This window comes from Dermacentor silvarum, chromosome 4, assembly GCF_013339745.2.
Source record: "Dermacentor silvarum isolate Dsil-2018 chromosome 4, BIME_Dsil_1.4, whole genome shotgun sequence".
NCBI classification, from domain to species: Eukaryota; Metazoa; Arthropoda; class Arachnida; order Ixodida; family Ixodidae; genus Dermacentor; species Dermacentor silvarum.
The window spans coordinates 20,432,808-20,457,179 of record NC_051157.2 but is presented as its reverse complement, the minus strand read 5'-3'; the positions used below and the strand labels follow the sequence as shown (position 1 = coordinate 20,457,179).

General features: G+C 42.2%; 1 protein-coding gene across 6 annotated transcripts in view; it reads left to right on the top strand.

Annotated features, from left to right (window-relative positions):
• The first annotated feature begins 1,282 nt into the window (after window positions 1-1,282).
• Window positions 1,283-24,372, top strand: part of LOC119449590 (cGMP-dependent 3',5'-cyclic phosphodiesterase-like) — a 33,878-nt gene continuing 10,788 nt past the window's right edge. The window contains exons 1-20 of one of the 6 annotated variants that reach the window (XM_049665320.1): window positions 1,283-1,421; window positions 4,362-4,426; window positions 4,524-4,576; window positions 4,665-4,739; window positions 5,900-5,941; window positions 6,027-6,095; window positions 7,652-7,785; window positions 8,481-8,592; window positions 8,768-8,807; window positions 13,068-13,131; window positions 13,669-13,753; window positions 14,679-14,739; window positions 16,470-16,551; window positions 17,463-17,497; window positions 19,478-19,590; window positions 20,274-20,351; window positions 20,451-20,573; window positions 21,782-21,852; window positions 23,373-23,498; window positions 23,842-23,929. In XM_049665320.1, coding sequence (XP_049521277.1) covers window positions 1,369-1,421; window positions 4,362-4,426; window positions 4,524-4,576; window positions 4,665-4,739; window positions 5,900-5,941; window positions 6,027-6,095; window positions 7,652-7,785; window positions 8,481-8,592; window positions 8,768-8,807; window positions 13,068-13,131; window positions 13,669-13,753; window positions 14,679-14,739; window positions 16,470-16,551; window positions 17,463-17,497; window positions 19,478-19,590; window positions 20,274-20,351; window positions 20,451-20,573; window positions 21,782-21,852; window positions 23,373-23,498; window positions 23,842-23,929 — 1,569 coding nt within the window. In that variant the 5' untranslated portion in view covers window positions 1,283-1,368. Of the gene's footprint in view, window positions 1,422-1,456; window positions 2,706-2,743; window positions 3,014-3,112; window positions 3,416-3,780; window positions 4,176-4,361; window positions 4,427-4,523; window positions 4,577-4,664; window positions 4,740-5,899; window positions 5,942-6,026; window positions 6,096-7,651; window positions 7,786-8,480; window positions 8,593-8,767; window positions 8,808-13,067; window positions 13,132-13,668; window positions 13,754-14,678; window positions 14,740-16,469; window positions 16,552-17,462; window positions 17,498-19,477; window positions 19,591-20,273; window positions 20,352-20,450; window positions 20,574-21,781; window positions 21,853-23,372; window positions 23,499-23,841; window positions 23,930-24,372 lie in introns of those variants that run through there. The other 5 variants (XM_037712799.2, XM_049665322.1, XM_037712802.2 and 2 more) reach the window with 5 other exon arrangements.

Here is a 24,372-nt window from a genome sequence, read left to right as displayed (position 1 = left end):
TGCTAGCGCACGTATACATTAATAAACTAACAAACAAGCGAGTGCAGGGGAATATAAGCAAAAAAGCAATTAATAGAAACACCAAGTTTGAAAAGAAAAGTGTACATACAACAATTGGCACAAGGTAAATACAAAAGAAAAAAGAGGAGAAAGGCATTTGAACAATTGCGAAATTATGACACAACAACGCAAAGCTTGGCAAATAGCTATGCCTGCGAGTTATAAAAATATCGAGATCATGAAAATAAGCGTTATAAATAATAATAATAATAATAATAATAATAATAATAATAATAATAATAATAATAATAATAATAAATCCACGGAGTACCTCTGTCATCGACGGCATCTGCCCGTAGTGCGTATGCATATATCTGACCTTTAAAACTACGTGGAACGAAAGACGGCTGAAGGAAAGCAGACAGAAACGAGTACAGGAGCTGGAGTTGCGTGCCTTCTTGTGTCCTTTATAAATATTACGCAACTTTAAAATTTAACGTCAACGTACCAAGAAGACACAGAAGTAGTTCATCTAAAATGTACAACAGTGCACCGCAAACTAATAAGGTTTCCGCAGATAAGGTTTCCCTTGCGACGCCAGCACAAGCTTCACGCGGGTGGGCTTCCCTGCCCAACAACCATGCAGTCTCACGATGTTGTAGAATTGCATATCGTAACTCAAAATTTTACTGAATAAAAGCAATGGAGAACATCCAGCTATGGATAGCTACCCAACCATCCAGCTTGCGAAACGTCAGGGATCGCGGAAATCGTGAGAAATGAATTTTTTGGTAATGCTAGAGGTTCTTCAAGGCGTTGCCTGAGAGCGGGGTTTTACACAAAGTGTTCGCGTGCTGCGGAAAAGCTGAGAATATCACTAAACTTATTTTGCATTGCCCCCCCCCCCCCCCCCCTCCTCTTCCTGCCTCGAGCCCCTGGCCACAGTTATGTATACATACACGCTGAATGGCGAACTGTCGGTGTTTATCTCTCATCAAAGCACCGGCAACGAGCGCGAAAGCGTGTGCGAAAGGGTCCAACCAACTGTGGCGCCATCGTACGGCACGGGCAGCAAACAAGACGGGCTATCCCGCCGGGCTTTGTCACGCCGACGAGACGACGCCGGCACTGGCACGCTTCCGTTGCTCTCTTTGTGTTCTTTTGTTTGCGTTCAGGTCGTCGAAACGCGGTTGGAGCAGCGCGGCCGGCAAATGGCAGCGCGGCGAGACCTCCTCCTCAGGGAGGAGAGAGAGAGAACATAGCGCCCTCCTCCATTCGGCGCCCGTCACGCGCGCCTGGAGTGAAAAATATAACTATCGTCCCTGCCGCCTGGCAAGTCAGAGTTGAAGTGCGTTTCATTCAGGCAACATGGGATACTCAACAAAGCAGCAGATCCACTGCCGGGCTTTCTACCGTTATTTGTGAGTTTCGCGCAGCCGCATCTGGCACGCATCTCTCGTTTCGTTCTCCTCTTTTCTCCTGATTTTTGTCACCTCACGTGTCACCTCTGCAGATGGCTTTCACTCCGGTTTAAAACTCGTTCTGCGCGGCTAACACGCTTGTACGGTGTCTACAACTTTCATTCGTCCGCAAGCTGTTCTTTCCCTTTCGCCTGACGCTTGAACTGTTTCTCAGGCCACGTGTCCCTGTCCTCGTATACTGGTTCTGCGCTTTCTTCCTTCAAAGTAGTGGAGTCCTAAGCCAATAAATTCGAGTTAAAGCAAGGAACACTCACGTTTTTACACGATCAAGTTGAAAGTAGAAGCAGTTCTTCGGTATTCTTCTTAACGCCCTTTCCCGCGGTGTATTGAAGATGGCTTCATTTCGGAGGTTCGCTGTGTCTATAGACTCAGTGGCAAAGGAGGGCGTTTCGCTCTCAATTCGATTCTCAAAAAGCTAGCACACCGCGCGCAGTCGAGATTTCTCGAGTTCTACGCATCATATGTCCACGCGCCGCTCTAGAGAAAACCGTTTCGCTTTCCTAGGGCACGCGCCGCCTGTTTTGAGATGCGCATCATCCTCTCATCCATGCCGCGCAGCTGCGCGCCCCATTATTGTTACCATTATTTTTCTCCCGAGTCGCGCAGGCGGTCACGCGACGGGGACACCCCAGCGTACTTCCGCCGCGCACGCCCCGCCGCAAAATGACTCGCCTGTACGCGCATGCGATTCTGTCGGCGAGATCGCGCACAAGCCGCACGCCTATCTGTTCGGAAAAACACCTCTCTCTCTGGCGCCTGGCACAAGTTCAATAGCTGCCTGCCTGGGGTTTTCTGTCCTTGACGGTGACGTCACACGGTCACACCATAGGCCGACAGGTCGTGGGCTGCTAAAAAGGAAGCCGCTGTGCCGCGCGCACAACCCTGCAATTTCAGTTCGCCTACTTCGCCGGCACGTAAAGTGAAGCGCGCAGCCGGCGGCGGGCGCGCGGTTTTTGTTTCGTTTTAGATTTCGCATTTATTTTTTTGTTCTCTCGTCTCGTAGAAGAGGGAAAGGAGGTCAGAACCGTGTCTGCCGCGTTGGCTGCTGGCTGGCTGGCTGCGCCGCATCCTTTCCGGCGATCGTACTACTACGACATCACTTTCATCGGTTTCGCGCATTCCGCTGAAAGCATTTTCAGACGTTGCGCGGTACCGTTTCTTCGAAACTGATATGATAACTGACTCCGAGCGAATCGCCTCTCGCTAAAGCAAGCACGTTCAACAGTGAGCATATTTCTTTTGCTGTGGTTCTTAAACACAAAACAGCCCTTCGTTTTACAATTACTTGTGCATGTTCTAGTTCCGGAAATCCATCTTTTACGTGACTTCGCTCACGAAGCTGACCCATCCGTGAACAAACCGAAACCAGAACTTGAAAGCGCTCCTAGCGGTTGCCAATGAAATCAATTTTTCAATAGTCCCTCCCCCCTTCACAGGGTGTTCTGCTACGGCTGGCACCGAAGCCGAGTGTCGCGTGTTGTGGTTGCTGTGCTGTGTGGCTAGTGCCGTCCATCATGAGTTCATCGCATTCGGTAAAAGCGAACACATCGTGATCCCACTGAATTAGTTTTTCTGACGTCCCTGAGATGAGCGGCCACATGCGTATGTGGCTATCCGCTGCTCACTTAAGCCTAGTCGACTCGCAGCGCCTATCGATTCATTAAACTAAGGACACTCCGATCATATTACAACAGACATGATATTACGCTGACTGATCAGCATAGTTAACGGGAGAATCATTACTGCTGGTAAACAGAGATCTCTTGTGCGCTGACGGGTGTCTGTTGGGAGCACATGATGTTCCGCGAGACGTAGGAGCAGAAACCCCAGCATGTATTTGTGTCGTCCGGGCGCTCAACTTATTGTCGATTCGTTTCTCTTCCAAAGTGATGCTGTCCAATAAACAATTGCAGTTAAATGGGCTCCATATTTGGGTAAGTTAGTTTAGTATCAACAGTCACTGAGCCGTTGCACGCTTGTCTTAGTCGCGTTTTTCTTTCGTTTCTTTGTCACGATAACCTTACGTTGTGTGTGCGTGTCAGCAGACCGGCGTTACGTGAAAGTGACGTTACACGTCGTGTTACGACATCAAGGCTTACACGTGCGGCGCACTTCCCCGTTCCCAAACGTAGTCGCGCTGAACTCGCTTACATTGTGATGTGGATTCGTGTCGACAATTTCGCACAGCGCGTTGCCCCCTACCCTGGCTTTCTCTGCATGAAACTGCTCGTCCTGTTGAAATCGGCACTTACATACCCGAACACACAAAACGTATGTTACGTCCACGCTCTGTCCGCATCGTGGTTTTCTAATCCGAAATACTTTTTCCCCAACGGTACTATCTGCTGATCGTAATCTACAGCATGTGCTTTTTTCAAGAATGCTTTCACCGCGCTCGCGCTAGCATGACCTTGTGCAGCTTGGTTCCACGGGCTAACACGCACCGTCAATAGCGCCGCTCACGCATTACCACGCGTCTTTGTCAGTTTCACGTTTGCGCCCATGTCTTGTGAGCCTGGCATGTGTGTCGCCTGACTCGCTGTTGTGTGCGTGCTGTCGTTTCTCCAGTGCACACGTATGTAGATTTGGAGCCCTTAACACCCACAACTTCTCCTCCAATTTCTCTTTTTTTTTTTTCTTTGCGTGGCTGCCTTTCCGTGTGGCTTCTTCAAATGCTAGAATTCTGCGAAAAAAGTAAGATTTTGCAAATGGAATTGCTCCATTCTTCTTGTCTTTTATGTGTGATGCCCTTAACTTCATCCCCTTGCCTCTTTGCCTTGCATCACTTTTTGCAATCAGCCATTGCCATTCATTTGCATTTGTGGTCAGTTATGTGCGATACATAGGCACTAAACAGCTGAATCTACTGCTTCTTTTTAGAAAACAGCGGTGGCCGACATTCAAAGGAATGCAGTCGGATCCCCAGGGGTTAATTCAGTTGTGTGGTATGTTGTCTACTGTAGTAATCAGTATAGCTACTGCTTCTTTGTGAAAAACTGCTCACAAATGGGCCATCTCTTTTCTGTTTTTGTTTTTTGCCAGCTAGCCTATATGACCCTCTAACCTCAGAAATTCATGTCAAAGTCATTGAATATGTAAGTACCGTGGTACATAAACTTTTGAAGCAATGTTCCAAGTTTATCCACTGGTGCTGATTTCAATTTCCTGTTTTGGGCATTCCAGTTGCAAAGGACAACACAGTGTGAAAATGCTTTCATTCTTTTGATATCTGATGATCAAGATGAACTGACATGTAAGGTATGTCATGCACATGAACAGAACACATTTATCTGGTGTTATTTCAGTGCACTCTTATACAGCCAGCATGTGTGCAGTACATTGCATATTGACCATGTGTAGGCAGTAGAATTAATCTGTACAAACAAGCAGAACACATGGTTTAGGGCATTACAGTAAACTTTAGCTGAACCTCTTGGAAATTTTCGTCTGTGTTCATCTTGATACCTTTAAGCATCCAAAATGGAGAGCATTGTTTGCATGTATGTGTTGTAAGTTATGAAAGGAACACTATGAAGCTGAGGCCAAGAAAAACATTACTGAAAATTCAGGGCTACCTTGAGGTTTTCTCTCACATGTTGTATGGTGAGGGTCCCCCAGCAGCCCAGATAGATTCCTTTGATAACATACAAATGTTTATTGGCGAGTGGCCTGGTCTAAAGACCAGGCAACACCTGCGACCATGCGAGCTCTGCTGTTTAATAGATGTTCTGCCTTCACTGCCTTGGCCGATGGTGTTTAATAGATGTTCTGCCGTCACTGCCTTGGCCGATGGTAAGGGCAGGTAATAACCTCCCAAGGTTAGGCTGTACATACACCTATCAAAGAAAGTACATGGAAGGACAGCCACTACAGTAGCTCAATTTCTAGAGCACTACATTAATCATAGGGAGATTGTGGGATTGGCTTCCAGTGACTCCTAGTTATCCACTTTCATTTCCACAATGGCAAGTGTTAATCTAGTCATCTTCTGAAATTAAATGACACTTTTGATTTAAAGAAATGCTCATTCCTGCTATGCTTTCCTTGGCTTCAGTGTCTTGTTTGCTTTATGTGGTGCTTACTCGACTAAATTTTAGTGTCTCGGTTTTCTTTATATTTCTTGCTGCAAGTTATAAGGTTATTTTTAATACATTGCATGATAAGTTTCCTATAACTAAGTAGCTCTCTGTTCAAGGAGTGGGATTTTTTTTTAAATTTAATACTTAGCACTACACTTTGTACACTTTTGTGTGTTCATGGGTGTGGCTGTTCTCAAATTTGCATACATACCTGAAAAGGCACTGCAATAAAAGTAACACTTTTAGTTCATATATTGAATATGAGTTGAGTACGTTGACAAAAGATCTTTTTGTTGCTGTGCTCTACCATTGTTAAATTCTCAACTTTCACCTTTACAGGTGGTTGGTGAAAGAGTGCTAGAAGAGCCAGCCAAGCTTTTGGTGAGTCCATCGCATATTGCTGATGGTAATTATGGTTTGTAATAGAGCAATTAATGATTAGTCTCTACTTTGCCCTACTTTGTAGGTCTCAAGCAATAGCTTCAGCTGTGCATTGTCTGAACGGCGGCCCATCTCTTTGGATGACATACATCACGTACGTGTAGTCGACATCATACAGTGCTTCCTCGTGTTTGAAGTCTTGCATTGTATGTCTCCTACCATAAATCAGTGATGACTTAGTGTGGTGTCTCACTGGCAGTTAATAATTTGTGGTGCAGTGTTTCAGCTTGCATTGTTTAATGTCTGCATGCATTAATTTTTGTTTTAATGTCAGACAGCTGAAATTTATTCATAATACTACGCCGTTCAATCCCTTCATTGTGACACATCAGATCTATTACATATGTAAAGCTTTTCTCCATGTTTAAAGGTAACTTTAAGGGGAGCTAGGTATAGGAAAGGGGCTTCAATACAAGATAAACATTTTGACGACGGACTTGGTTTATGCTTTCTTGACAAAGATTGGTCCTCTGGTTGAAACATTGAAGCTGGACTGCTACTTTTGTCTTCTTGATGAAGAAAACTTCTGTTGTCAAACACAAGTTTCTTGTCAAAATGTTTGCGCTGGACTTGGACTCCTTCCTTCCTTGTTCTCCTCCTGCTTAGGTTTTCTCATAAATACTGACCCTGATCCCCAAGTTTTCTTCTCCTTTTTGCATGCTTAGTGGAATAATGACAGTTATTCAAGGAAAGGAAATGTGCCATTGGACACATAGGTTCACAGGAAGATAGAGGCTTGAAGTGATCAATAGAGTTAGAGATTTTGCAGTTGCCAACATTTCAATGAGGGCACTGCCTTTATCAATTTCCTTGTCGAAACATTGGCTCCAGCGACATCCCTTATTTGACCACTGTTGAACACTTGTGTTTACCAGACATACTAGTGCTTTACAGTCGCCAGTTGCATCCGTACATACTGCTACAAACACCAATCGCTAGCCTGCAACTTACCGTTTATTCTCAACAAATATGTAGATATTGCAGGTTACACAGTAGGAAGCAACTCGGACAATATTTTGTTCAGTTATGATATTTTGTTTCAATTATAATATTTTGTTCCCTTTGCCTCTTTTTCTTTCCATGCGCTTTTAGTTTTTTTAAGTAAAAATTTTTTTTTTCCCCAGTGTCCAAATGTTTCTTTTTTTTGCAGAAACGCATGTTTTCTGTTCTGCATATATCCATTTGCTGTCATTACTACAGTGCACTATGACATAATTATTTATAATGCAGTCATGACTGTTATGTTCTTGACTCACATATATATGTATATATCTACTACAGTGTTTTGATCATGTGCCAAGTTGATGTTGCCATGTAAGGTCTTTTGGGCCCCATCAAGCTACTATCGTAGCTTTTAGGCCAAACTGACTATCCAGTTTCTGTTTCTTTTACTGGAAAATAAAGATTGATTTGATTTGATCATTATAGAAAACACGTTAATATCTACCTTGCACAAACATTAGCTCTTAATGCGTTGAGACTGGTCTGCTTTGCAGGAAAGCGGACGTAACAGCTTGAGAAAGATTCTGTTGCCAAGAGCCTTTTTGTGTCACTATGGGAGATATCTGGTTTGAAATGTCTCAGAGTAGTGTTTGCTTGAGCTTGTTACGAGATTGCGCATTATTGTTTCTTTCTGCTTTTGCTGCACAGGACCACCGAGAGGAAGTTAGTCGCTTGATAGGCTCTGTGTTACACTCGCTGCTCTGTGTGCCTGTGCTGCACCCAAAGTACACTGACCGTGTGGTCATGCTGCCCTGTGTGGTCAACAAGACTAATGGCAAGGAGTAAGTGCTCCTCATAAACTGCTGTGAGTCTAGGTTGTATGTCATTAGACAATAGTTGGTCTTTCCTTTCCATGTGTCATTTCTTAATGGTTATCTTCTGCTTATGTGTCCATCTTCATGACCTGTAAGTTTCTTGGCATTTGAAGCTATCACATTTCCCAGCTATTACTGTAATCCTTAGCATAAGCAGTTTGTTTGCTCTCTTTGCAGCCTCTGCAAGCAGCTGAATGGGACATCTTACATGTGTAACGTTAATTCATTACAACCATGTGCCAAATTTGAAATGATGAATTAACATTGAGTATGCTTTCTTGTGAGACCAGAAGCATGCTTGGAGGCAGTGCAATCTAATCTTGATTTAACGACCACAAATGTAAAGGATTATTGGATATATCAAAGTGTATCTACAATGTTTCTTTGCCGATATCATCATGTAACGGATGTATGCTTAAAACGTATGTCAGATATAATGAATGTATTTTCGTGTCATATGCAATTTCATTATTAACAAGGTTACACTGTATTAATATCAACAGCTGTGCACTTCTTGCTGTTTTGTCATTGTTTACAATAAGCCGGACTGCTGGCTCATGCAGGCATTAGCACCATATACTTCATTTAGTGGAACTCATCGATACCATGATACTGCGAACATTTGCACTTCATTGCCATTGTCCTTTCTCTGTCTTTTGCAGCTTCACTAAACGTGATGAAGCTGTGGTGCGCGAGTGCTTTCAGTGCATCACGCCCTGCCTTCTCAAGACAACTGCATACGAGGAGGAACGTAGGCTCAGGGAAGAGTGCCAGGTATTGTCGCTTTACCTGCGCTCTGCTGTGTAACATGTTTATTGCTTTGTGGGGAGGAGGCCTGCTTGCATCCATTGCTGTGTGGCCTCCCTGCTCATTGCACTGCTTCTTGCCCGACGACGGTGGACATCGTGTCACTTCTCTCAGCACTTGCTCGCTTTCCATTCCCTCGCAGTCGCTCCTGTCAGTGGCGAAGAACCTCTTCACGCATCTTGGTGAGTCTCATAATTTCTTTTATTGTTGTAATAACCACATTAGTGGTGATCTTTTTTGCTGCAAACTAATCTGTATGGGCAATGCTGCCAGCCTGTGACGCACTGTGACAAGCTTGCGTAGTGGCAACCTGACATTCAAGGCAAAGGAAACATTATTTGGTAATAAGGTTTTCATATGGGGGCGTCAAAGTGTCTTCTCTTTTCATTAAAAACTTCGGTTTTATTGTGGTCGGCCTAGTTTCCACTTTTTACCCTTTAAAAGTCCATTTTTATCATGAACATAACAAGTCAGATGCTATGCTGGTAGCTAAATTAATTATAGGATACAGACCTGCTGCCATGTTAAAGTGTAACAACATTGGAACCTAAAGTAATGGAATGTTGTACTAACACGGGAGCCACCAAAATGCATGTCTTTTTGACAATTAATAAAAGGGGTTCACATAGTCAGTGAATCCAAAAAGGACAAGCAGTGAGTCTAAAAGACATAGAAATCCAATTAGGATTAGATAAAAATATGTTATAGCTATAAAAGTAAGTCCCATGTGGCACATCATTTGACCTATAGTGGGAGCTTATTACTAAGCTACAGTGATGCTATGGAAACACTTTACTGGAAGTGTTATTGTGGCCACACATGGAAGTCTGCCCCAAGCCTTGCCATTGATTGTGGGTCTTTCTTTGGGAATTGATGCCTTGTTGATTCACTTTGATATGAGATAGTTTTAGTTTAGCGTACGCTATAAAATAGCGGGTCTTCACTGCGCCTGTGCAGAAGGCTAACTGACCCGTAGCGTATAGCCTATGCACACTATTTCTCAGATTTAGCATTACCGTCTTTGCGTGGTTTACGTAGTATGCCTGAAACATGGCAGCGGTATGGCAGCGGTCCCCGCTGCCCGCTTTGAATTGAATTTGGCATTGCTTTTGTAGAATTCACTTCGTTCGTAGCAAATGACTGCGTAAACAGCTTTCTCTGTCTCAGCCCGCTTTGACGACAGTGTATTACAGATAACCTTGTGGAGGTTTAGAGATCACTTCTCGATTCAAACGAGAAGAAGACTAACAGGGAAACCTTTGAGATGTCAGCGCCACCTATCAGTGAAGCCGGGAAATAGGTGGACGGCGGCATATGGCCTCTGAGATCGGAAGATCTCGCAGGCCAACTAAAACTGTAATAAACGTGCGCTGCTTAGCGTACGCTGTACTATAGCATATAGCGTACGCTTTAGTTGCATATGCTATACTATAACTGTCTATATAAGAAAAGGCTACATCATAGTATTTGTTGGGCACTGCAGTCACTTTCCATGCTTGTGTGTTTGCCTTTCCGCATCACAGCCTTATATTTAGTATGCTGAGTTGATATATGAGACCACTGCTGTTGTTAGCATGGAATTCGTGTATAACATTCCATAGACTGAAGCTTAATTTCATGGCCATTAATTGTAACAAATTTTTGTACATGAATACTTAAAATATTGCAAAATCTTATGACTCTTGCTTAGAAATCTTGTCTGAATTGCCTTGCTTTGGCCTTGCTTTGCCTTGCTTTGTCTGAATTGCCTTGCTTTGGTTTCAGTGTTCCTTGTGAATCTGCATGTGTTTGTTACCTTTGATACTTTTACTGGTCACGATACTTTCATACGATTACTGGATACTTTTACTGGCTAAACGGGCAACAAGTGACGGACCCCACAACACTACAGCGTGCATTGCTCAGTTATGCAAGTATATCAGGCATCGACACTTTCAAAGAAAGCTACACGCTCTCTAATTGAGCACTTATATGTGCCCAGTTTCCTTTAACTGTACTTCATTGAGCACACTGCATGCATGATGAAAAGTTCTAAAAAAGAAAGAACGAAAGGAAAATTGGAAACCAGTTATCAATAACAGTTCTCTCCCAGTCGCCATATTGAAAGGGGCCCCTGAAGCCATCAGTCGCTCATATATTATGCAGCTCGTATCCGCTGGTGTGATGCGACAGTGCTCATATTCGCAAATCAGCATGTCTTGCAATATTTCCTCATTACTTCATGTCTGTGCTGCATGGTTTACACGGTGTTTGAAGTGAACAACAACTGTGGCTGTACATGCTGGTGTGAACAAATGCATCACGCGGATAAATCGGTATTGAAAAGCGGAGAGTTGCGCATGCTGTAACTGCTAGAAAAAAAAAAAAAACTAGCACCACGTGAAGAAATCAGCTGCCAAATTTACACGAAAGCTGCACCGGCACAGGGGGCCGCTGTGTCATTGCAGTGTGGTAACACAATCTCCACTCCTGCTGACACGGCCATCAGCACAACAGAGCTGTCGCAGGAAGTCGGTACAAAATTGGTGTCATATCAGCCTAGTGTGATTGGGTCAAAACCCATCTAAACTATTCTAAATCACCAAACCAAACCGACGACACTGGTGATCATAGCCTGATGATGATGACAATTTATTGGCATCCCCTTTGAAAAGGGGCGGTGACAGATCGTCACCTAGCCTGCTTGAGTTAATAAGGTATGCTATGCATGCTTTTCATTCTAGAATTTTGTATACATCTCCTTATCTTTTCTTTTTTTTTCTCATCTTTAAAACTTCTCTATCTACCTTCTATCGCTACCTATGCCTGTAATGGATCTGGTCGTATCGATTTCTTCCCAGCTTTTTTCTCGACCAATATTCTAAACTTCTCTTGCTTATCTTGACTGCTGACTGGATGATGCTTCCGTCCACTTTAAATCCAAGTGCATCTCGACTTCTGGAAGGTGTACATTACCTACAGGTCTCGCTGGGTGAACACCTTCACATTCCATTAGAATGTGCTGAGTGGTCTCTGGGTTTTGCTGCAGCAGACACATGCCTGATCTTGTTGTGAGACCTGACGGCTACAACACCAATAAGCAGGGTGGCCACAATTTCATTCCCATGAGGGCGGCCACAGCTAGTGTGAGCAGGCGATAGTCAGATTCTTCTGGAAGTATGTAATTATTATCGAAATTTGAAAGCATACTTTCACTTACTTTTTCACTTTTGTTTACTAAATGGCATCAATAAATATACACAGTAACAATATGAAGAAGCACACTGATCCAAACACCCTTCTTGATTTATGTCAGCTATTGGCCAATAGCAGTCGCATATGGGAATCTGTTATATTAAGAAATAAAGCGTCCAGAAAAGAGTGAGGAGCAGGCTTCTGTTGAAAAGAGAGCATTTGAGAAAAAGGTGACTTCGATGCTCCACTTGCGAGCTCCACGTGCTGTGCACGACTGCAAAATTTGGCTGAGATGTTCACAGCAGCATATGCTATACGCAGACTGTGTTTTTTACCAGCCCCGAGGAATGGTTCAGGACCCCTTTAACATAAAACGTGAACAACAATGGAGACAGAGGTCATGGTCAGCAATAAAGACAGAGGCTTCAATCCTCAGTGAATTTTCTATACTTCATTGTGTTTCTGGCCTTCCCATACAGTTTGTACTCGGTTGTCCCTGTATATCTCCCTCAGAAGCTCCATGAAATCGTCATCTATGCCTTTTTGTTTGAGAATATCTCGTAGCAATTCTCTGTCTACGTTGTTGTAGGCTCCCTTAATAACTACAAATGCTATTCATAAGGGTCTATTCTGAGCCATTGAAATCTCTATGCACTGAGTTAGCACATTATCCTTTAAGCATCTGTCTGGTCTGAAACCATTCTGTAGTTCTCCCAGTATATCATTTTTCTCCACCCACTTCGACTATTCAAATTTTATGGTTTGCATTGCCATTCTCTATGTCACCGATGACACTGTAACTGGCCTGTGCAAGCTTGTTTTACCCTTGTCTTTTCCTTTGTAGATGAGGTTCATCTTGCTTTCATACCATCCAAACGGAATTTTCTTCGTTTTAATCACTTGCTCTATAGCATTAGTCAGCAGTGCCTCCTCTGCAGTGGCGCCCCTAGCGGCAGCTGCTGTCCCTATAGCAAACTTGCCTTGACGTTTCGTGACCAGTAAAGTATTAAAGGCCACATTTCGATCGGGGCAAAATGCAAAACACCCGTGTACTTAGATTTAGGTGCATGTTAAAGAACCCCAGGTGGTCCAAATTTCCGGAGTCCTCCACTACGGCGTGCCTCATAATCAGATTGTGGTTTTGGCACGTAAAATCCCATAATTTTATTTTTTAAATTTTAATGTATTAAATGACTGTGGTGTTACTAAAGCCATGTAACTGTTGTTTCCTTGATTGAGCATTTTCTGGTGCTTTTTTTTTTTTGCAGATGATGTCACAGTCCTGCTGAGGGAAATTATGGCCGATGCCCGCAAGCTCACCAAGGCAGAAAGGTATGATGTGAATTTTTATGTTTCTGAATTTGATGTCGTGTGACTAGAACAAGACACATTTTTAGGAATTAAAGTAAACTGAGCTTATCATCATGCAGCCTTCATTTTATTATCACACATTTATCAATCCTTCAGACACTAGTGTCAGTAGCTCTACTTAGGTCAATTGTTCTTTGTGTTTTATGGTATTGTGAATGCATATATCCGTATTGTATACAGCATGACAATGAGGTACGCGGAATACATGAAAAGATGCAACATGAGTGCTGTCTGTGAAGTTGGGTTCAATTGCAGTAGACCTAGGACAGTCATTTGTTTAACAGCCAACTTAGGCACGACAGCCTCGGTTAAGCTCAAACATCTGAGCAAATATTAGGAAACAGTGACTTTGATTATTGGTGGCATTATCCTAATGAACTTGCTGAATTTTCTATCTTTATGCTGTGTTCGTCATGACATGTTTACACGCCCTTCATACAGTGCTTAAGATAAGCTTGTGTCGCTTACAAGTGTCACTCTGCCCTTCTTTTTTTCCAGATGTTCACTGTTCCTTCTGGACAAAGAGCAAAATGAGCTTGTCGCCAAAGTATTTGATGGGCATCTCGCAGAAGACGGTTCTGAGGTCAGTTCATATTATAGTGTTAGTCATTAGCTTATTGCCAGGACTGTCACATCATCTGCCATTGCTTTGCCAATCATACTTTGCTGCTATAGTCTCTCGTTTTGTGATAGCTTTATTTCTGCATTTGTAGTGGCTTTGATTGCTTCACTTTTTTAATTTTGTGTCTGCCAATTAAGTTGAAAAGAAAGGTTATTAGTAGCCATTATGCCATTGAATACTAGTACATTCAACCTGCAATAGTTGCCTCCTTAGGGCCAGGATTATTGTTTGAATTATCTCAAGTTGATTAAAATGTAGTCGAAAACAGAACTATACACATGAAACAATCTTTCCTGCTCATTTCTGCATGGTACTAAATGAAATATTTGAACTTGAATTGGGATGACAATAAATATGAAGGCAGACCAGCATAAAGCTCTAATGGACACCTTATGAAAAAGAGAGGAGCGCAAGTGGGTCAGTACGCACATGTATACAAAATATCAGGGCTGTGAACGCATGGTTGGTTTTATGTCACATAGGTGCATTTGTCAACATAACCGGTAGCCTGAATTTCACATATAGGTATGTTATCCTACTTATGCCTTATGAACGTCCTCTCATCAGCCGCATTTCTTTGCCACAGAAGCTTTAAGGCTTGAGATCACAAAAGGACAGTTTTAATTAATGGGCTTAATTAAGTACACTGAAAACATAGCCGGTCAACCTAAGTTTTCTTTAGTTGAAATAACTGGAATTTTGACCTACTCTAGTTTGAATTATTATTGGTCGGCTACTCTCGCATGTTTTCTTGAATTTATATGTGTTAAAAACAATCGAGTCTCTTTACTCAGAGCCTGTGAGGCACTGCAAGAAGCACTATCTGTATCCAGAGACACATTTCTCTACAATCACATCTTTATCCTTTGTTGTTTGTGTATTTCAGGCAATGACAGAAGTCCGAATACCTGCCGACCAAGGCATTGCAGGGCATGTTGCCACTAGTGGTACGTCAAAATTTTTTCGACACTTCTGCAAACATATGGGCACCACATTTCGACCCCTTTCGAAATGTTTTCTATTTAGTGTTCCATGTTGTAGTGTGTTCTATGGTGAATTTTTTAAGTGAAACGTGTTCACTACAGTCTGCTGTGATCACATGCAGATTCTGCTCATCCTAATCTTGCAGCGACAAATGGGAACGTTTCTCACTGAATCATAGTGGAAGTTGTTACAGCCAGTGGGGGGGTGGATGTGATGGAACACACTCTAGAATGTTTCATTGAACATGTGCCTTGGCATTGGAGGAAGATAGAGCAAGCTTTTGCAGAGTGAGTTAATTGGGAACAACCTGCGGGGAAGGTAAGCCTGCTACAAATTGACCTCTGGGAAAGAAATTGGCTGTAAAGCAAAACGTGCGCTTCGGATCAACAAGAGAGCGAAACTGCCAAAGTGGGTGGAAATTCTTTGCCACGCATGTCCAAGATGTTCACATTTGTTTTACCGCCGCCGTCGCTGTTTTGGTTGCGTCTACCTCCTGTGCGCACATTTGCCTGCGGAATGGCACCCATCACCACACCATTTCAAGCAGTACATTCATCCATTGATTTATTGGTCATCAAAGGGAGTGGTTGCGTACCACTTCACTTCTCGTCTGCATCTTTCTTCAGCGCTTAATTTTAATGATGGATATAGAAGAGTAGAAGAAATAGTTTTGATCCTTTTAACCTGTTGTTCTCTGGAGATGCACAATGAGCAGCTGGAGAAGCAAACACCCTAGAAGAGGTGGTGGTCTATGCGCCCTGCTCTGCAAAAGTGTGAGAGGTTGGGACATTTCAAAGATTTGCTGCTGCACCTTCTGCTAATTCAAAGCTCCTCCGCAATCTTCATACAAATCTTGCCCTTGCCAAATGTTTCCTTGTAGTGGCTGTGAGTTTTATCACACAGCACGGGTTAATTCTTGCCATTGACACTTTGGCCATCATCTTTAATTTACGACTACACATTTATATCCAAGTGCAGCGAAGCAAAACGACTTTCACTTCCGCCGGTGGTGAAAAACACGATTTGAGACTGATCAGGCTTGCTGCCTGGTTATCTGCCCGCCTTGAGGTCAAGTCTGAACGTAGCCTTAGTGTACCAAATTGTCACTTACTTGAAACGGTACGTGGTCTCTGTAAAACGGATTAGCGAAGTGTTTAATGTTGTCGATGTATCATGCTTTCATGGTGAAATGAGATTTGGTGAATGTGTGGTAATTTTGTCTATTATACAACATGTTTGCACATGCCTGGTCTTATGCGTGCAGAAGTGGTATTCTAGATAATTCACTTTCAGGAATGTCACTTTCACTGGATGCTGATTAGCTGAGCCCGCAGGCTTGTTGCTCCAGTCAGGAGTCAAGCAAGGTGCTACGTCCTGCAAAAGGGAAAATGTCCACAAAAGGAATTAACCTAGAATAAGGCCCCGGACCACACAACTGTTTACTCAGACTGTTTGCATGTTAGATCACACGCAATTGATTAGACAGCCTTCCTTGCATTTTAAAGGTGAACAGTATGCAAAGTTTGCTTTAGGCAATTTGTGTTTCCTTACTTGCAGCTTCTTGCATAATTTTCCAATGGAAGCATGCCTCTCACTGTTTAGTGCCTGAACTTTGTTTGCCCTGATGTGCTATGCATCTTGTTCCCGTTTTTGCGAATGATTACTTAATTGGCATTCATCGCTTACATTGCAGGTGAGGTGCTGAACATCACTGATGCCTATGCTCATCCTCTGTTTTACCGCAAAATGGACGAAACAACGGGCTTCAGAACAAGGTGGGCTATTTGGGTGCTATGTGATCAGCTTGTAATAAACTGTAGACTGGCATATTGAAAGTCCTGAACCAGTGCAACAAACACAAGGTGCAGGCAAAGGAAGAAGACACCACAGTGCTGTGGTGTTTTACTGACGTAGCCTGTTTGTGGTACTCTTGGTTGCATGCTTGCCAGTAGCAGCATGTGAAGCCAAAGAAGTTCTTGCACAAGTTTTGTAGTTGTGTGAATGTGTGCTTTCGTAACATCAAGAGGAGGAATGTCGTGAAAAAAATAGATGCAGTGTGTGATAAGAGGTGGAATGACTTTAAATTCTGACGAGAATTAATCATTTACAAAACATGTCAAGTGTTCGTAGTAGCAATTACAAAATTAGCATTTGGTTTTCTAATGAATGACTTCGAATTACTTTTTGATGTGTGAAATAAGTACAGTGGAATCTCGTTGATACGATTCTGCATAATACATTTTTCGAGATAATACGTTTATTTTTATTTTCCATATAATACGATTTGGTTGGATGATGCGATTTTCGAATGATATGGTTTATTTTACGGTTCCCGTGAAGGTCGTATCAACGAGGTTCCACTGTAATGGGCTGTGTCATTCTCAAACACTGGTCATCAGTCATATACCTGTGAAACATCATCACATTGTCAATGCAGCTTGGCTAATGCAAGTGTTGTTCATGTGCATAAATGGTACGAAGAACTTTGGGCATTGGTTATGCCCTTTAAGCCTACTTTTTGTTCTACTTGCTTTAGCGCATGGCTATATTATCCAAGCACATTTTTTGGCCGTTCCTAAACCATATAAGCTTCTGTTTTTATGTTAGAGCTCTATAGTAGCTGTTGTGAATGTAGTGTCCGTAAGCTTTCTTTCTGACAGTTTTTTTTCTTCTTTTTTTCTTCTAGGAACATCCTGTGCTTTCCCATCAAAGATGATTCTGGTGAGTAGAACTTGAACTACCTTTGTGCTCTATTGAACTTGGTAACTTGTGCATTCCTAAGCATGAGCAGATGTTTAACATGATTTAGATTATGGTGTAAAATTTAATTCCTAATATTGAAAAGGATATAAATAATTTTATTAGGTGTAATAAATAATTACACACTTCTATTCAAAAATGTCAAAAAATGAAGTCTCTGTCAACATGCGAACAAATTTGGCCATCGTGGACCCTGAAGGAAACTTGCTGAGAAGGACAAAGGATGCCAGGAAACAAGGCAATTGATATTGGGTATTTTACCTGCAAGGTGTTGCAGTAGCACGCTTTTATGCATCACAACTTCACAACTCTGGCTTGCAAGTATCACTCGCCTGTAACAAAGAGCTGCAGTGTCGTGTCATTGCATGCATTATGTTTCTGTGCTGGAAACATTCGCTGAAATTTTCATACAGTATGAAGAGTTTATCACGTTCGAAACTCGCATTTTTCTAGAGGCACTCCGTAAGGATTTGACTTTTTTGTTTTTTTTTTTTGCTGGCTAGATGTATGGCATTATGTTTATTGTCATCTCAAGATATTAAAATTTTGGTGATACTTATTATACACTGTGTAGCTGCCCAATTTAGTCGGACTGTATTGCTTTTTTTGCTGTTGTACATTTCACTGTGATTATAGACACTTACTTTGCGCATACCATTATACTTGTCACAGTACCTATGTGGCAGTGGCATTCTGCTGCTGAGCGTGAGGCCATTGGTTCAATTCCGGACCATCACAGCCACACTAAATGGTGATGAAAACGTCTACAGTGGAACCTCGATTATACGTCCCTCGGTCATGCGACGACCCACATTTTACGACGGATTGGTTTGGTCCCGGCAAGACGTCCATAGAAATAATGTATTAAAAACCTCGATTATATGACGCAATGTTACACTGATCCTGCCTCGTGCGACACCTCTTTCAGTACTGTCCGAGGGAAAAAACAAGAAAGAAAGAAAAAAAAAAACATAATCAGACGCAGGCTGGCGCGTGAGCACACTGCAGCTGGCTGATTATGGGTGTGCAATACCGTATTAACCTGAATGTAACGTGACCGCGATTGTAACGTGAGGGGTGACTTTCCAGTCACGCTAAATAAAAATAAAACCGTGAATGTAATGCGAGATAAGACGTAAATGGTACTTTTATTCAAGGAATCACAAGGAACAGCGTTGATTCCAATCACAAACAAGTTCCAACTTCGGTCGACTTGTCTATGGATTGAATCGACACTTAAAGCTACAACTTAGTGCTAAAGATTGTGGGATTTAGAGCATATGTCTTAAAATGGCCAATTTTGCCATTATTTGAATGTAATGCAAGGGTCTAGTTCAAGCAATGAAAATTATGAAAACTACGAGAACTACAATTAATAAAAACATAATTTTTTATAATTTAATCTACCTTCCTTGGAGCAGTGCAGGTTCGTGCCGTGAGCTTATTCAGGCGGTCTGTACCCATTTCTTGGGCAAGACTGAGCGTCACTGCCTATATTCTTAGTTTTTCGATTATACGGCGCCCGGATTATATGACGGTTTTGTGTGGTCCCCTGAAAGTCGTATAATCAGGGTTCCACTGTATGTGCTGATGTTCTGATATATGTCGACATGTAATCCAGATTGCTTTGTGGTGTTGCTTTGGGAAATAGAACCAAACCACTTTGGTTTGGTTTTAAGTATCATCGTAAGGGGGGTATCATCAAGCACACTGTTGAAATCTATCCAGTACAGATGGGTGAACTCATTGGATTATTAGTGTATATAGCAATTTTAAAGCTCTCAAGCTGGCCTCCAGGCACTATTGTAGAGCATATAACCATGTCTGACTGTTAGTTGTCAATGTTGGTGCAAGTTTTTGAAGACTGCTCCATTCTATGCCTTACATTGGTTGAATTCTTGTCAGTTTCCTTGATTGCATGCCTTCCTTTTATCTTTACAGGAGTAATCGGTGTGGCAGAACTCTGCAATAAAATAAATGGCAAGTGCTTTACCTTCTTTGATGAAGAGATGGCCAAGGCGTTCTCAATATACTGTGGCATCAGCATCATGCATGTAAGTAGAGAACAATATTTGCATTGCTTCCCATGCATTTGTCATTAATTTATACCTAAATGGGTGTTCCCTTTCCATTTTTTTAAACTAGTCTGCCATCACAGCTGAAATTTGATGGTAGCTTCCAGCAATTCACTCTCATATTTTTTGGTTACTCTCCAATTTTTTTTTTATTGCCAGAAGGAAGTTTAATTTTCTTGTGCCTGGAATTAGACTCCTTGCTTGTTGCACGCTGGCATGAGAAAAGCTTATGCAGAATTTACTGAATGAAATTTATTAAGCATGAGCTTGCATTGTAATATTTGGCATGATTGAAGCTTATTGTAAAATTGCTAATGAAATTTTTTTTGGAATGAGCTTGCATTGCATAAGTTGGCACAACTGAAGCTTATACCAAAACATGGTGTGAGTTGCACACAAGAAAAAAGGTGAAAGTGAAAGGTGAAACACACAACGAAACTGAAATGTAAACAAGAAACCTAAAAACTTATACAGTGCTGAAGTTGTCAAAGGTGCTGAATGAAATTTAGTTCTGCCAGCTGCTCTTGAGGAGTGGATGTTTCTAGCTGTTACATTACCAGCGCCGTCTGCATCTTGTTTTTTCTTGACGTTCTGAGCTTGTGTCTGCGGAGAGTGGTTGCAATAAATGCCAACACATTCGAAATCCTGCTTCTGCTTTTCAGTCTTTAATGTGGAAGAAAGTGCGCGACGCACAGCACCGGAGCAAACTGTCCAACGAGCTCATGATGTACCACATGCTGGTGAGTTGGCACTCAAGGGCATACTGGGAAAGCGGAACAGGATGTGCCGGCATAAAAATCCTCTTGTGACACTTTTTGCCCCATGCTGCCTCTGTGCAGGTGTCCAGCGAGGATGTGAAGCAATTGGTGAACAGTGAGGTGCCTCCGCTAACGTCATTCAGTCCGGACTTTGCAAAGTTTTCATACACTCCACGCATTATTCCAGACAAAACTACGCTTGTAGTAAGTATGAAGAATTGTTACTTGCTATTGTAGTGCTGTCTTTTTCCTATTTCTTGTGCCAGGTGGAATTCACTGAAATCTGAAAGGCATGAACTGCTGTTTATCTATGGGGGAAAAGATAATCTAAACATAGCATTGGTGCAGTGTGGCCACATGTTATTGTTGCACAGATTTATTTAATTGTGTAGAATTGATGCTTGTAAAGTTTACAGTGGTGCTATGCTAAACAAGATATGCTGTTCAGCAGAATATTTTATGATATTGCACTCATTTGCAAATGGAGTGACAGTTGATCATTTCAGATGCTTGCTATATTTAGTGTCACAAAAAGAAAGCATAAGAAGCTTTGCCTGTAGCTAACAAAAGTTGCTGAGAAAGCAGGGTTAGGTGTGCTTCTGTGTGTCTCAGAAATTCGCTTTTGCCATTCTTTGAAAGAGGGTCACAAGATTTTGGCTGTGTGCTATAAGTAACAATGGATACATATGTTGAGACAAGCTAGAGTAAGAGCAGTCATCGTACCCTTTTTGTTAACTGCTAAAGTATTTGAGGTAATGCAACATGCACCAAGTGCTTTGTGTTGAAAAGAAGCTGTGAATGTGGTTTATCAATATGACATCAATTAAATGATGCTTTAGTTCATGCTCAAGACTTGGTGAAGTGAAGACATTAGCACAATGCTTCCAATACAGAATGTAAATATCAACAGTTGTTTTTTTAGAGTGTACACAGCAGTAGTTGTGTCCTTACTCATAATGTGAAATATTTAGTTAGTGTCGTAATTTTTGAATTTTACATTGTGGATCAGGGCTGGGCAAAAAACAAGAGTAGACAAATGCAAGCTTTGTCCACTCTTTTGGAAATATCATTATGTTTGTTGCTTGCATCTGAGTGGATCTGGATGATGTAGCTGCAGCTGCCACCAAGTGTCCTCGCCCCACTCCTCTCTGCTCCTTAAGAAAAAAAACACCATTACTACCTGCAATATCACGACACAGGCATACTGTCATGCCTGCTCTACTGACCCCTGACCCCATTTATTTGCCCAAGATAGCGTGCTCGTGTGACCCCCCCTCTTCATCTCTGGAATAGCCGGCACTTTTGGGGGAAAAGTTTACAAGCATTGATTTGCAACACAGTTTTTTTTTTTTTTTTTCACTTGCCATGGTACATGGGCAGCAGTGACTGATAACTGCCCTTTCTCTATGCAGGTTGTGATAGCCATGTTTGAGGACCTTGGCTTTATCAGCAGATTCAAAATCCCCAGGGATTCACTGGCAAAGTAAGACTTGCAATTTTTTTTATAGGTGTGCTAAGTTGACATTGGCCTGTTATTAACTTCACAGGTCAGCAATGATATGTTTGCAGCATTGATAGACCTAGAGACACATTATAGAGAGCAAGGCTGGAAGTAGGACGTGTGCTTGATGTAATCAGTTGATGCTTATGCTCCTGCCTGCTCCATGTGGATTTTATGCTCTATTGCCTTAGATCTGTTGCTAGGCTCGTTGAAACGGTATGGTGCAGAAAAACAGCGTGTGCGTCATTTTTGGGGGGCCTTTAAAGAGAAAAATAATTTTTTTCTGTATCAGTAAGTTACCCTTCTATAATATTAAAAACACTACTGTTACTAAGATAAGATGCTTAGTAAGCCAGAAAAATCGCAATAACAAAACATGGGTGGCGATGCCTCCTTGTAGTTGCCGCACCAGCTCGCTGTGATGCCATAGATTTTGACAGCATTTTCTAGAACCTAGGTAGTCCTTTAGCGGTAAAGATTGTGTTCTAAAGGAGCCAGCGATCGAACGTGCCGAGTTTCTGGAACTTTTTCTGAACCAACGCAGCCTAGACATGCAAAAATACTTTGAAATCCGTGACGTCACAGTGGCGTCCCGGCGTTGGGGATCAGCCGTGAAATTCAAGAACTGAAACTTTGGCCTTCATTTTCTCTTCTAATAATCAACCTATTGAAATTAATGAGAACAAAGTTTTCAAAGACCGCTTTGTCCGTCTAAACTGATTTAGTGTTTTGCTTTAGTGTCCCTTTAAGAATGCGCAAGCACTTCTCATATCTGCATTCCCCAATTCTTGCACATTGTGTGTGCATGCTTGAACCTTGTGTGCATGGCAGACCCCATCGAAAATGTACATTTATTGTATTTTCACTATAATAAACAGAAAGAATTGCTCGAGCGTCACTGGCCATTTCACGTGCACGGCTTATATCGCTGCCAAAAGAATATGCCAGCATGTTGACACACGAAATTACACCATTTAGACCCTTGTCAGCATGTGGTGCAAGAAACAGTAATTTATTTTGTAGTTGTCATCAGTCTATATGAGATGGCTGGTTTCAAGCTGCATTGGTATAACTTGCCATGATGTGTTGGAACTTGTCACCAGTGCAGGAAAGGTTCATCTGAACTTTAAGATATGTCAGTTAACTATGGGTCAAAATTGATGTCATTACTACAGGTGAAATGGCATCGGCATGACTGATAAATTAACTTTTCGTGTGCAGCTATTCTATGGGTGCAGTGCTCTGGGTTCACACTGACAGCCAGCCACTGCTGTGAGATCAGAAGCTTCTGTTACCACAATAACCGTTCAGGCTCTCTCTTGGCTCAGTACGATGCTGCTGTTTTTCTGCTGATGTTGTGAGGAAATGGCACACAAATTAGTCACAGGGTCGCCACAGATCGTCACAGAGTTACTGCAAAATTCATAATAAGGTGCCACAGCTACCTCCACGACTGTACTACGTATTCACAGGACTGCCTTTTTTGTGTTTGTTATTTGCAGATTCGTGCTTATGGTGAAGAAAGGATACCGTGACCCTCCTTACCACAACTGGATGCACGCTTTTGCAGTAGCCCATTTCTGCTACCTGCTTCTCAAGAATCTCTCTCTTATTGGGCCTTACCTCACGTGAGTACTGCTCGTGTTTTCGTTCAGTGGCTTTTATCTTATCTCCGCACGAGTTGTGACCTTGTTTGTCACCGTGAAAGTTGGAGTTCCAGCAGCACATGGCTGTTACGTTGTTGATGTTCACTGTTATCGTTGTGAGCACATCATAGCCTGCTGGCACCAATTCTTATCTTCTCACGCTAGTGTTGTCTTGCGCTTTGTGTTTTGTACATTGTATTCTGCCAAAAGACTGATATGTCTCATTATCTGCTAGCTTGCAACTTTCAACTTTGTCTTGCTTCCTAGTGCTGTCGTATGATAACTGTATAACTGTATGTTTTATTTTTTCCTGTTGTGTTCGCAGTGAACTAGAAGGCCTTTCGCTGTTTGTGGCGTGCCTTTGCCATGATCTTGACCATCGAGGAACAAACAACTCTTTTCAGCTCACTTCTGTAAGTTCCACTTTCATCATTTTGTAATTCTTTAATGCATAGCCCTAGAGGAAAGCATTAGTGTACTTGTAATGCTGTACACAGCAATCGCAAACCCTTGGAACCTGTGGAGTGTGCCACAATTAAAGACAAAGGTGTGCTAGTGCATCACAAGCAGCTGTGACATCTCATTGTATGCTAGTCTAGTACAAGGGATTTCTGTGCACCTGTGCTAGAAGAGCAAGAAAAAAAACTATAGTGTTTGCCAGGAAAGTGGCGCAATGCAGTGTGTGTCCAGTTCATGTGTAACATAGAATACAAAACGCCATTGTGTTTGTAAAGGCCTAATGTTTGCTTGTGTACTACAGTTGAATGACATTATAAGGAAATAGTATCCGACAAGAAAATAACCAACATTCATTATATCAGATATTCATTATAAGTTGTGGTAATATTGGCAAAAA